We start from the raw sequence: 14,174 nt of genomic DNA, 5'->3' as shown, positions 1-14,174 counted from the left end.
GGGAACCCCCCACCCCAAAAAACCCAATCCCACCCCTTTAAATCAAATAACCCCCCAAAACCTGGGAAATTAAAATTGTTTGTGCTACATGTGGTCTGTCCCTGGCATCTGTGCGTGTTATGTAGCCAAATAGGGGAGTGCCTAACCAAATTTGCACTCCAATTTGTTTTGTGGTCTGGGGAGGGCTATTTTGGTGCATTCGAGATTGTGCAAGTTTAGTGTATGTATTTGTGTGTGAACCTCCCCCTTCCCCCAAAAAACAAACCTATGAGAAAAGTTCTCTTAAACTAACCACCCCACACTCTCCTGTCCCCCTCCCCTGCAAAGAAAAACAAACAGTAGCCCACCCTCCTGCCCACCCCAGAGCTGCCGAATGAAACCTGCCCCCCTTGTGACCCCTCCCCAAGATGTTCGCAATAAATTTATTACCACCACCCCCCCCCCGAGACCTGATAAAAATGTCAGTCTGTGGAGCAGGCGTTCAGGAGCAATGTATTGGCATTGGTCCGTTTGCTGCAAGCACTGGAACTGGTTCAGATGGCCCTTTGCCCTTACTATGTCAGTGGGGTGGAGCAATGGCAGCAGTAGGTCCTCTGACATAGTAAGGGCAAAGGGCCGCCGGCTGCCAGTCCTGAAAATGGCGCTGAGGGGCCCTCACCCTTACTATGTCACATGGGCTACTGCCACCATTGGTGTCAGAGTGGCATAGTAAGGGAAAGGGCCATCAGTGCCATGTTGATTGCTGACAGCAGATTGCTGTAGTGCAGGAGATGTCCTGGACTGGTCCTGGCCCCCCGCTGGAGCCTCCTGGACTTCTGTCAGGTTTTGTGAGGGCCTGGGAAGTAAATCAATTTGGCATGTGTGGGGGTGTGAGGAGGGTGGTGGGTGTATTTTATCTGTAAAGGAAATAGTTAATATTCTGGTGAAAAAAGTGCACGAATGTGTTCAAAAGGAAGTGAAACCTGGACCTGGACTGGTGAAATGATTAGTGTAGCGTGTATTAGTGTAAGGTGTAACAGATGGTGCTTACATCCAGCAGATGTTGCTGTTTTCTGGAAAAACCATCTTTAAACCTATTTTACCTGTCACAGGTGTGACATATCTGTAAGTACAGAAGAACCTTCCTGTGTGCAAAATGAAGGTTGTGTCCAAGTTTGAAAGCAATCTGTTCAGTGGTTTGAGATTAGCGATTTTGTCCAAACTATTTAACATTTTTATTTATATAGACTGACACCACATTAGCAATATTTTGTTCAGGAAATGTGCAGACATGAGATGAACACAAAGTTATGAAAGCTATTTGTGTAGGCTGTTTTATTCCTAATATATACTATAGCAACTAGGGATGTGCAATGTCAATGAAATTGCCTAATTCGGAATGGTTTGGGAGAACAAAAATGATTGAATTTTTTCTGAAATTTCAGAAAATTAGCACGCACTAACCTGAAAATCAGGGCCCCCGAAAAAAAAAAAAAAAAAAAAAAAAAACTAAACCCCCATGGGGCACCCCCTGAAACCAAGCCAGATGAATTTTTTACTCAAAGCACATCTCTAATAGCAACTGGATGCACATGCTAGTTCTAGTCATTTTTACTTTGACATTAAAAGCTGAATGTAACACTTAGAACCCCAACATCCTAGGGCACTATAGAAAAGCCTACATGTGTATCACCACCTGCACACCCTCCAAGTGTCAGATCCACTCCTGTAACTACCGTAGTTGCACTACCTCCCTTGACACTGAGGTATCTGAGCCAATTTGTGGCACATTTTTTCAGGGTAAAGGATGTTAGTTTTCCTTGTCACCAAGTTAGCCACAAAACTGGACAAAATGTAGCAAGGAGATGCATCAGGACCTGAGCAAGTTGATCTTTAGAACTTTTCAGCTCACAATGAGGGTCTGAGCATTTCAACAATCTTTGATACTACAAGTTTAGTAGTGATTGTTTGATCCACAACTTAAGCTTTGACTTCAGTTTCAAATTTAAAAAAAAAAAAATTGCATTTGATCTCTCCTTCCATTTCCAGAGCTTCTAGGCAGCTACAAAGTATAATACTAACCAAATAAAGAATATAGTACAATTGAATTGCCAGGCCTAGCATTTGTAGATCACACTGGAAAATAAATATGGTAGCAGTCTTAACTTACCACACTGCTCATCAGTTCCATCAGGGCAATCCTGTTCACCATTACACAACCAGGCAATAGGAATACATTTTTCACCACATGTAGCTTGCTGAGTAACATTACAAATTCCTCCATCTACAAAATAAAAGGCAGTTACAGTATGTGCATTAGCTGGTTGAGCTTAAAAACTACCTTAAATTTTTACTAACTGTTGAACTACAAGATTTAAGTTTAATACAATGTGATTTCACTATTAACAGCAAGTTTTGGTATATAGTGCTATACAGATAGCAAAGGAAAAAAACAAAACCTTATTCCAATGCATTTGTGGGGTCAATGAACACTTATACAATATGTCAGTAGTATGGGTACAGAAAGGCCCATGAGTTGCTGGCAATGCACATACCTAGAGAATATAGTTGTCATACTGGGTATGACCAAAGGTCCATCAATTCCAACATCCTGTTTCCAACAGTGGCCACACCAGATTACAAGTACTTGGCAAGAGCCCAAACAGTAAACAGTTCCCATAGAGATTAGTGGCTATCCCTCCAGTCTAGTTAATTAAGTTTATGGCATTATCCAAAAGTTGTCCAACCCATCTATACTAATGCTCTCAACCATATCCTCTGGCAATGAATTCCAGAATTTGTGTGTTGCGTGAAAAAAAACAAAACTTACAACTTGTTTTGAATGTGATACTAACTTCTGGAATGACCTCTAATCTAATGTTTTCTAACTTGCTGGATAAACACATAGCAAGTCATGTTTCCAGGATATACTTAAATATCCATGAGAGAGTTTATACACTGTCTCCTCATGCAGAAAGAGGAGAATTTTATATTTACCAGATAATTTCCTTTTGTCCTAGACGACCAGTCCACACCTTGATATTCCCCTGCTTGCCAGTAGGTGGAGGCAGAGCTTTTCCATGCTTTTCTTACACATGTTATATATCCTGGGACAGCTGGGAGGTCTCAGCAGCCTCTTGGCTAGCCTTTTAGCTTAGATCTGTATATTTTAACCCCCTTTTTCCCCCCCTCAGGAGGGTACTTGGACTGGTCTGCTAGGACTAAAGAAAAGGAAATTGATAAATATAAATGTCACCTTTTTTGTCCTGCAGACCAGTCTGCACCCAAGCAGTAACTAAATCATGTTGGCTGAGACCTTAGAGGCCCACTGCTATTTTGCTAAACTACCTGCAGGTCCAGCCTGTATTGGTTTGTTAAAGTACCCCAGGACCACCATGTGGCTGCACTCCAAGTTATCCTGAGGCATTGCTGCCTTACTCTGCCCACAAGTTTGCTTGAACTCTAGAGTGCATGCCCAAGGCCCTTGGGGCCTGCTTCTCCTGTACAACGTACTGCCAGTAATTGTTCCCTAATCCAGTGTGCAATTGAGTGCTTAAAAGCTGCCTGACCCCTTCTTTGGCCCTCCAACAGGACAATCTGTCTTCCTGAATTCATTGCTATCTTTAGTGTAGCAGCATCCTTTGGTAATCTAGCACATGAGGGCTGCCCCCCTGGCTGTTTTAACAGCTGAGGACTGGAACAATCTCTTGATTTGTGTTAAATTCTGACACCAATGTAGGTAAGAAGGATGGACAAACAACTATTGTCAGACATGTAGGGCTCCTTACAGGACAAAGCCTGGATCTCAGAGTCCTTCTGGGCTGAGCAAATTGCCACTAGCAAGACTACCTTTGAAGTGAGGTCCTTTAATGCTGCCCCCACAAGTGGTTCAAAGGATGCCTTGGACAAAGCTCTCAGGACCACCTAGTGCTTTGTAGGCTGCCTGCATTTCACTACCCTCAAGAAATATGCTATGTCAGGGTGTGCCCCTGGGGAGCCTCCTTGAGCCTGGCCTCTAGAACAGGCTAATGCTGCCACCAGTACTGAGTTCAGGGCTAACCCTTTCTCTAGGCCATCTTGCAGAACTGCAAGATTTCCCTTGTTTTTGCTGTTTCTGGGGGACTTTTCTTCCCTTGCACCACTCTTCAAAATCCTTCCAGACCCTACCATATACCCAGCAGGTAGAGTATCTTAGATACTTAGGTGGTTACTACTGCCCTTGAATAGCCTTTTTCTCTAACCTGTCCCTCTTGAGAGGGAGGCTGTAAAATATCTGGCTTTCCCCACTTCACTAGGACTTCTGCTTTCCCTAGTTTTAGAGGAGCATCCCTCCATACTATGACCTTCTGAGCCACCAGAATGATTCAGCCCCCATGATATGCTGCTTTCCTCACTCTTGCTATTAAGGGCCATGGTGTAAATATGCATAACAGTTGGTCCACTGGCCATGGTTGGACTAGGGTAGGGGGTCGGGAACCAATGGCTCGTGAGCCAGATGTGGCTCTTGATGGCTGCATCTGGCTCGCAGACAAATCTAATAAAAAAGTAAAAATCTAATTAAACCCCCCCCCCCCCCCCCCAAGACCTCCAAAATTATTTTACTACAAATCCCCACCCTCCTGAAACCCCCCCCCCCCCCCCCCAAGACCTGCCAAAAGTCCCTGGTGGTCCAGGAGCAGTCCGGGAGCGATCTCCTGGACTTGGGCTGTCTGCTGCCAGTAGTCAAAATGGCGCAGACGGCCCTTTGCCCTCACTATGTCACTGGGGTTGACCAATGGTGGTGGTAGCCCGTGACATAGTAAGGGCAAAGGGCCATCGGCTGCCAGTAATCAAAATGGCGTAGATGGCCCTTTGCCCTTACTATGTCACAGGGGCTACTACTGCCATTGGTTGACCCCAGTGACAGTGAGGGCAAAGTGCCATTGGCACCATTTTGATTATTGGCAGCCAACAGCCCAAGTCCAGGAGATTGCTTCTGACCACTCCTGGACCACCAGGGACTTTTGGCAGGTCTTTGGGGGGGGGGTCGTAGTAAATTTGGTAGGTCTTGTATGGCTCTCATGGAATTACATTTTAAAATATATGTGGCGTTCATGGCTCTCAGCCAAAAAGGTTCCTGACCCCTGGACTAGGGTATCTCCTTTAGAACCCTGTTTTGGTGCCTGCTGAAATATTTCTGCTTTGGCATTCCTTCCTATTGCCATCAAGTCCCATTCTGGAATTCCCCACCTCCCCACCACTCTTGCAATTGCTTCTTCCACTAATCCCCATTCTCCCTGGTTTAGTGTGGGCCTGCTGAGGTAGTCTGCCTGGGTGTTCTCCTTCCCTGCTGTGTAACTGGTTAACACCACCAGGTTCCTTTGCACTGAGCTTGTTAGTTCTGCTTCTTCCTCTTGAAGACTTTGCATCCCTCCTTGCCTGTTTATATACGACACTGCTGTGGCGCTATCAGAAAGGACTCTTACTGGCTTCACTCTCACCTTGAGGCTTAGGTATTTGAGCACCTGACTTACTGCTCAGCTCCAGCAGGTTTGTTGAGGCCTCCTCCTTGGCTGACCATCCTCCCTGTACACTCCCCCCCAGCATCTGTCACTAATGTCACCTAGTCTGGCAGTACTAGACTGACCCCTGCTAATATGTTGCTTTCTACTAGCCACCAATGCAGGTTTGATCTGGCCTTTGAGGTGAGCTTGAGCCTCTCCATGTCTGTCTTGTGTGCTGGGGTTCTATCTTGAAAACCATGCTCTCTGTAGCAGATATGACCCTTTGCCCATGGGACCACTTCTATAGTCCCTACCATTGACCCAACAGCTACAGGTAATACCTTGCTGCTGGTCTCCTGGCCACTGCAAGCTTCCTCACCTGGTAACTCAGTTTGTCTGCCCTTTTCTGGGTCAAACACTATTGCCTGCTCTGTGTCGAACTGGGACCCCAGGTAAACTAGCTTTTAGGAAGGTTGTAAATTGCTTCTGGCCTCTTACTACCCAACCTAACTTCTTGAGGAGCACCCTCTCTCCTTGTGAAGTTGCTGCTCACCTCCCGACTTGGCTCTGATCAGCCAATCATTCACATATGGGTGCACTGAATACCTTCCTTAGTGCTGCTACCATCACATTCTTAAAGGTTCTTTGTACTATGGCTTGTCCAAACAGCAATGCTTTGAACTCATTAGTGGTTCCCCAGTACTGCAGACCTCAGGTATTTGCAATGCAATTCTCAGATAAGGATATGCAAATGTTTGCTTTGGCTAGGTCCAGCACAGTGAAGCTTTCCCTTTGATTGCCCCAATGGCAGGTCTATCAGGCAGAATGCCCCTTCTTTTTTGGGGTGTACAAGATAAAGGTAGTAACCACTTGTCCCCCCCCCCCCCTCTGAGACTGGAACCAGTACTATTACTTCTAGTGCCACCAGTTTGCCTAGGGTCATTCTGCTTGCCTTGCTTTTCTCCTGCAATCTGAATAGGGACTCAGAAACAAGTCCTGGTACTGTGGTAGCCAACTCCAGGGAGTACCCTAAGCAGATCTCCATGACCCACCTCTGTCCTTGGTGACTTGAGCTCACTCCTTGAAAATTAAGTGTTGGGCAACTGCCCACTGGAGGAAGATCATGGTGCCCCCCCCCCCCCCCAAAGATTTAGCCCCTTTAAGCCCTCCTTGAGTGCTGGTGGCTTTATCTCTAACTCAGCCCTGTGCTGCTCAAAAAGGCCGTCTCAGCTGGGGTTTTACTCTATCTACCCAGGACTCACTTACCTTAACCCTCTAAATTCTTTAAACAAAAGTCAAAGAACCTTAAGGGACCTTTGGGCCTAACCTCTGATAGTCTGTGGCTTTGAATCTACCAGGCTTTTCATTAGGGCTACATAGCCTGCACATACCATTGCTTGTGAAGACAAACTGGCTGTCTCAAATGCCTTCACCTGTGCATTTCTTGAGGCACCCCCTTCTACCAGTATAGTCTTGACACTGCTGCCACTGGCAAGTCTACCTATGTGATTTTTAGTAACCTACCCCCCCCCCCCCCCCCCTCGTGTGTGTAGAGGATTGTCATTAAGGATTTTGTTTTCAGGGATGAATCAGGCATGACCCTTTCTACCTCAATCTCCTCTAAAGCAGGGGGGAGGGGGATAGGCTTTTGCTGCATGCTTTTCCTTATTTTCCTTGCCCGACTCCTGCAGGCTTAAGGCCTGCATAACCTTTACTATGAGACAGCTCAGTTCTTTCCTTCCTAAACTCACTGCTACATCTCCTTCACAGGAGCTTCCTATCCCCTGCATCACTGAGCCACCGGGGAGGGGGGAGGGACATCCTGGTGTTCCTTCTGTCCTGTTTCTTTAAACCCAGCATGTGTTATGAGCCCCAAGGGGCCTTCTAATGCAGTCCCTTTGGTTTTAGTTTCTTTATAGGTCTGGTGCATAAGCAAAAGATTGTGTAAAAACCTTTTCCTTCGCTTTGCCTCCTTCCCTCCATCACAGGGCCTGCCTGAACTTTGGGTGCATCCCCTCCCCCCCATAATGGGCCCTCTGCCAGTCAAGCTACTCGTGGCTCCCTTTGAGCTGGTGTATCTGCTTGTAGCCTGCCCCTCCTCTCCTGCTCTGTTACCTATTTGGTGATTCACAGCAGGGGCAAGAAGCCTGTGATTGAGCCCCTCATCCCACATTGCATGTATTTCTGGCCCCTCTTGGCCATGGGCCTTGCTGCAGGAGGGGAGAAGCCTGTGGTCCTGCTGCTATGGCCAAGGACACTGCATTGCTCCCTATGCAAGTGAGCCTCCCCCTCCTGGAATTGCCTTATGCAGACTGTGGCTTGCTTAGGACTTTTTTTTTTTAAGGTGAGGGGGTTTTTCCCTGAAGTCCAGCTACCTTACCCAGTTATTTTACTTCCTAGCTATCACAGTCTATATAAAACAAGTTATGAAAGGAGGAAGAAAAAGCCCACATGATGTTCTCTGCCTCCACCTACTGGCAAGCAGGGGAATCCTGCAGGTGTTGATTGTCTCCTGGACAAAAAGGATGTTATGCATATTCAATGTGAAAACCCCAAAAACACTGCCCTAGTCTTTGTATTTTTTTTTGAAACTATAAATAGCCAGCATACATTTGCCTGTTCCATTCCATACATTGTCATATCCCTCAATCTTTTCTCCAAGCAAACCAGCCCTAATCTCTTTATACGGGAGCTGTTCCATCCCCTTTTACCTGTCACCCTTCTCTACTTTTTCCAATGCAACCATATTTGAGACAGCAACCAGAACTGCACATACTATTCCCCAGAGTGGCCTCAATGGAGCAATACAGAACCATAACATTCCCCATTCCTTTCCTAATAACCACTGCTACAGACTGAACAGAGGATTTCAAAGTATTGTCCACGAGTATGCCCAGATCCTTTTGCTGGTTGGAAACATCTAATATGGAACGATTACTTTTCCCTATGTGCATCACTGCACTTTTTAAGCAACTTCACAATCTGCTTTGATTTAAAAAAATAAAATGGAAGGAGCAGAAGTTATAAAATTGTAAAATAAACTGATGTCGAGACTCCATGGTTCTGCACTAGGTGCCCCTAGCTCCCAGCCCTTTGTTTACACAGCAGCAGAGTGAGTATACCGTCCTAAAGGGCACCTCCCTGGAGGATTGCTGGAATGAAGAGCTTGTGAGGCACGAGGGGGGGCTAGTACAAGGTGGTGTGTGGCACTTCAGATTGGGTTTTGAGCACGTAAGGCATGTGATGGAGTGCACTCCAAGTTAGGTCCCTGCCTAGCAAAAGCAGGCAAGAGGCACTGCCCTGCCAGTTCCCTTGTCTAGACAGATTTGAATTTAAGGTTTTTACCCTTTGCCTTTTGGCTGTATACCCTGCCCAGGTGGCTAGGAGGGAGCTGTGTACCTCTTCACCCCATCTAAGAGGCTGCATGTAACCATCAAGGTTAAGAGGATTTTTACCCCCAAGATTGGGTTTTGTCTGAGGGAAGGAAGTTTTCTGCCACCCTTCTTTACACTAGAGCTGGAGAGCCTTTAAGAAAGGGTTTTCTAGGAGAGGCCTTTCCCCAGGAATGTCTATAGCTTTGAAGAGAATAGGAATGAAGGATCTCTGGAGACCCTCCAGCAGAGTTTCTACTCCAGGACATAGGATGCTGCCAAGCTGGGAATATCCTTGGATTGCAGGTACTGTGGGGGGGAAGAGGAAACTTCATAGTTAGGACAAAAAGCAAATTCCCTTTATGGAGGGACACCACCACAGCAGGAGATTGCAGCAGCACCACTTTAAAACCTTACTCCCATTTAGGTTAACATGGACACCATTTGCTTAGTTACTTTTTACAAGTCACAGTAAGCTAATTTGAACATCCAATCAGCAAATCAATTCTGGTTGTCAGTGTATGTGTCCCAGAGAGCCATAGTAAAATTCATAGGATATATTCCACCCCAGTCCTAGGCCTTGAAGGATAACCTTCCTCCCAAAAATGACCCCACACCCCAGGACAAGGATTAATAACTGACACTGGGCCATCCCTGGGTGATAAACAGCCCAGGGCTGTTATGGCCCAGTCAAGATTCAGCCCATTCATTGAAATGGAGGTGTGGTGTGTGGGGGTCACCCACTGAATAAAATGTATCTGCAAGCCACCTCATATGTTCCCTTTTCCAGATCATTTATAAGTTATATTATAAAGCACTGGTCCCATTATGAGGTACTCTGTTTTACTCTTCTCCACTGAGAACACTGACCATTTATTCTACTCTTCCTATCTTTTAACCAGTTTGTGATCCACACTTGGACATCACCTCCCATGACAATTTTTTCAGGAGTCCCATGAGGTACTTTGTCAAATGCCTTTTGAAAATCCAAAGACATCCACCAACTTACCATGAACCACATGTTAAACTTTTTTTGTAAAGAGTATACCAGATTGGTGAGGCAAGATTTCCTTCGTCTAACAGTGTCCATGTCCCATTAAGCCATGGATTTCTGTGTTTTCTGTAGTCCTTCAGTAGGAAAAAACTGTAGAAACTATTCTAAAGTCAGACTTGCTGGTCTATAGTTTCCCCAGATCACCCTCAGCCCTTTAAAGACCAGAGTTACATTGGCCACCTTCCAATCTTTGGATACATGGATGATTTTAATGATAGGTACAAATTTGCATTCTCAGAACTCTGGTGTTCTAATGATTTGCTGCTCTTTACTTTGAGAATCTGCTTTGTTCCATCTTCCAGTTTCACTGATTTTAGTTTTTCTGAATCCCAATAGAATGGTTTCCAGGATGGAAATCTCACAACATCCTCTTAGGTTAACACCAAAGCAAAGAATGTGTTTGATCTCTGTGATGGCTTTATCTTCCCTAAGTGATCAAAGGGTTAAAGGGGCACTTAAACAGGCCAACCAATTCTTACAGGCTTCTTACTTTGGGAATTTTAAAAATTTGGGTTTTTGCCTCTACAGCCAGCTTCTTTAAAAGTTTTTAGGAAAAAAAGCACTGAAAGTGAGCTGTTTTCTTCAGATAGATCATTTCCAATTTTTGAAAGATGTTAAGATAGCCTCTCACCTCATTTAATCATGCTGGCATTAGTTTGACTTTACTTCCACTTTATATTTTAAGTGTGGGGAATAAAGTTTTGGGAGCCCAGTTCAGCTGTATTTTTAAATAGTGACCATAGCCAATATAAGTTTAACCTTCATACAGGCAGATTTAAAAAACTCCATGGGAGAGCTGGTGCTGAGGAGTGCGCTCACTCTCCCGCCCAGGCACCTCTTGGGTGTGTGATTCTTTAAAATTAGGGCTCGTGCTAATAGGGAGGTGCTAGGGACACTAGCATGTACCTAGAACAGTGGTCTCCAAACCTGTCCTGGAGGGCCACCAGCCAGTCGGGTTTTTGGGATATCCTCAATGAATATGCATGAGAGAAAATTTACATGTTATGGAGGCAGTGCATGTAAATTCTCATGCATATTCATTGAGAATATCCCAAAAACCCAACTGGTTGGTGGCCCTCCAGGACAGGTTTGGGGACCACTGACCTAGATCCTCATTATTGGAAGCTGTGGCTGTCAGGTCTGACAATTGCTGCTTATTTTACTGGTGTCTCGTACAACCTGCTGACAGCCACGGGTTTGGAAAAACGGATGCCAGCAAAATTGAACGTCTTGTCTTCCATCCCACAGCCCAGCGGACAGTTTTTTTTGGGGACATCCCAACTTAGGACTATGATATTAAGTTGGAGGGTGTATAGAAAAGCAGTTTTCTGCTTTTCTGTACACGTTCCTGGTGTTGTCTGTGGGGGTAACTAGTAGGCTCATCAACATGCATTTGCATGTGATGAGCACTATTAGTTTTGGGGGGTTGGCTGCACATTTTCTATGCACTAATAGCACATGCAAAATTCAGTCAAACGGGGGGCTAAATAGTGTGCCCTGCATCAGCCCGATAGTTGCACCTTTCAGATTTTTCCTGTTTTCCTCATTTTATCAACCTAGTTTGAAAGTTTAAAGCTAGAGTTATAGCTTTACTTCATGCCCTCCCATAGTTTGATTGCCATATGATTAGTTCTGCTAAGCATCAGGGTTTCTCTTTTAAGAGGAAATTCAGTGAATTAGATTCATGCAAAATTTCAGATTTCTATCATTGCTATGGATTGGGTTGTGTTTGTCAAACCCTGCTGAAGATCAGAAAAATTTGGAAACTGGCCGATACAGTACAGTGCGTGCCGATTGAGCACACTGTTAGCTGGCATTTGGATGTGTGTTTTGGAAGTGCTAGCTTTACCCCTTATTCAGTTAGGGGTAATAGCGCCCGCAACATGCATTTGCGCACATTCTGTTTTCAGAAGTTAGCGCCGCCCCAAAAGGTAGGTGCTAATTTCTGCTGGCACCAGGAAAGTGCACAGAAAAGCAGTAAACTGCTTTTCTGTGCACCCTCCAACTTAATATCATGGCGATATTGTCAAGTCTCGAAAGTTTAAAAAAAGTAAAATATAAGTTTTTAAATGGGCCTGCGGCTGGCAGGTCAAAAACCCGACCCTCAATTTTGCTGGTGTCCGCTTTCCGAACCTGTGGCTGTCAAGGGGGCTCGAGAACTGATGCCAGCAAAATTTAGTGTCTGTTAAACCCACTGACAGCTGCCTTTTTACCGACGGCCCTAATTAAAATACTGAATCGTGTGCACAGGAGAGAGTGGCCTGTGCCAGGAGAGCAGGCGCTTGCCCACTCTCCTGCATTTTTACTGTATCTGCTCATGATTGATCATGCTCCTCTAACCAGACAGGCATCAGAGTCCCAAGTACCTGTTTTGTTTAAAGAAAACTAGGTTTCTATAGCCTGTGACTGTCACAGGACAAGTGATATTTGAACATTAGCCTGCTGGCAAAGCATCTAGCATTAAGCCACTAGGGAATTAAGAGCAGAAGAAACTGTTCTGATCAGTTAGCTGAAAGCCACAATGTCTTGCTTGGATTTGAACAGATTTTATGACTTCCAGCTAAACCTTTTAATAAGATTGTAGATGCTGTAATGTATAAAGTTAATATGAAGCAGATACCAGATCTCTTTAAAAAGCATAATCAGTTTAAAGCCCATTGAGCTGTGCCAAATACATTAATGAAGCCTTAATTACATTGCTGTCACTTGGGATCCTTTCCTAGGTTAGCTCTCCCAGCCTGAGCAGGGAACTTCCAAGGCCTAATCTAGTAAGAGTTGAAGCGATCCTGATATCTCTACCAGGATCCATAGAGTATTCCATTGTGGAAAACATGTGAGCAGGTAATTCCAATGTGGGAAGTGTACATGTGCTCCTCAGTTTATAGATTCCTTGACCATTGTTTTACACTGGATTTTTCAGTTATCCTTCCTAGTGACATGTCAGGATGTTCCCAATTTTGTTGGGATGGGTAAAGCTTCTGAGGTTTAGAGTCAGTCTTCCTTATTTTTAAAAATAGAGAATTTAGCTAAGCAAAGTTTCCACCCTCCTGACCTCATTTTCCCATCTTTTCTGTAAAAAAGTATAGTTATAAATTTCTTGGGTTCCCATTAGCTAGGGGCTCAATCTTGTTTTTGATACTAACAGATGAGGAATGATTTACAGCCATCCAGAAAGGGGGGGGGGGGAGTAAAGTTTGGATGGAACACCCAACAGCCCATGAACATCTACTGAAGATTTTAGGAGAAGAAACACTATCAATTTGATACTATGAAGAGAGAGTACTGGACTGATACTACTGGGAAGTTAAGAGATTAGACACTTATTTGGACACATCTAAAAATTGGATTAAATATTTTGCCAATCTTGTGGGAGGAAAGTGAATTTGCTTTATTTTAAGTTTAATGGAAGACTTAAGCAGTCAAATTTAGAAACGCTTGTCATTGATAAGTGACAATAGCTGTAAAAATTCACCATTTCAACATCAGTAAAAGCGTTGGAAATCAATATTGAGATTATTTATCTGATAATCTCCTTTTCTTTAGTATAGACAGATGGACTCAGAACGAATGGGTATAGTATGCTCGTGCTAGCAGTTGGAGACTGATCTGACGTCAGCACGGGTATATATACCCCCACAGGAAGCGTAGCAACTCAGTAATCTTCCTTGCAAAAGCTGTTATGGATGCGTGTACTGATGCTCAGTGAAATAGGATTCCCCTGACCGATTGACAGTAGCTGGAGACCGCCAGCATTCCCAACCGGAAGGTGTCGACACCTGGCAAAGGGGACGCTCTTATGGAAACAGATGACATGGCTTACCTTGAATCTGTGAAACCCATGTACACAGGCAGCTGGGCGGGATGCTGAGTCCATCTGTCTACACTAAGGAAAAGGAGATTATCAGGTAAGTAATCTCAACATTTCCTGGCGTGTAGCCAGATGGACTCAGAACAAATGGGATGTACAAAAGCTTTACTCCCAGCCTGGGTGGGAGGCTGCCTGAAGACCATGTAGGACCGCCCTCGCAAATGCTGTGTCCTCCCTGGCCTGGACATCCAGACAGTAGAACCTAGAGAAGGTATGGAGGGAGGACCAGGTCGCCGCTTTACATATTTCTGCAGGCGACAGTATCCTGGATTCTGCCCAAGATGCTGCTTGTGCTCTGGTAGAATGAGCCTTGACTTGTAGAGGCGGAGACTTCCCGGCCTCTACGTAAGCTGCTCTGATAACTTCTTTAATCCAGCGGGCGATGGTGGGCCGAGAGGCCGCTTCACCTGGTCTTTTCC

General features: G+C 44.9%; 1 protein-coding gene across 3 annotated transcripts in view; it reads right to left on the bottom strand.

The window, feature by feature from the left end:
• The window catches only part of LOC115091242 (low-density lipoprotein receptor-related protein 2-like), a 271,760-nt gene that overhangs the window by 225,841 nt on the left and 31,745 nt on the right, over positions 1 to 14,174 (bottom strand). For all 3 annotated transcript variants that reach the window (XM_029601348.1, XM_029601358.1, XM_029601367.1), the window contains exon 2: positions 2,150 to 2,263. In XM_029601348.1, the coding sequence (XP_029457208.1) occupies positions 2,150 to 2,263 (114 nt within the window). The remainder of the gene's footprint in view (positions 1 to 2,149; positions 2,264 to 14,174) is intronic.

This window comes from Rhinatrema bivittatum, chromosome 1, assembly GCF_901001135.1.
Source record: "Rhinatrema bivittatum chromosome 1, aRhiBiv1.1, whole genome shotgun sequence".
Classification (NCBI taxonomy): Eukaryota; Metazoa; Chordata; class Amphibia; order Gymnophiona; family Rhinatrematidae; genus Rhinatrema; species Rhinatrema bivittatum.
The sequence above is the reverse complement of the archived record's forward strand: the minus strand, read 5'-3'. Positions and strand labels throughout refer to the sequence as shown.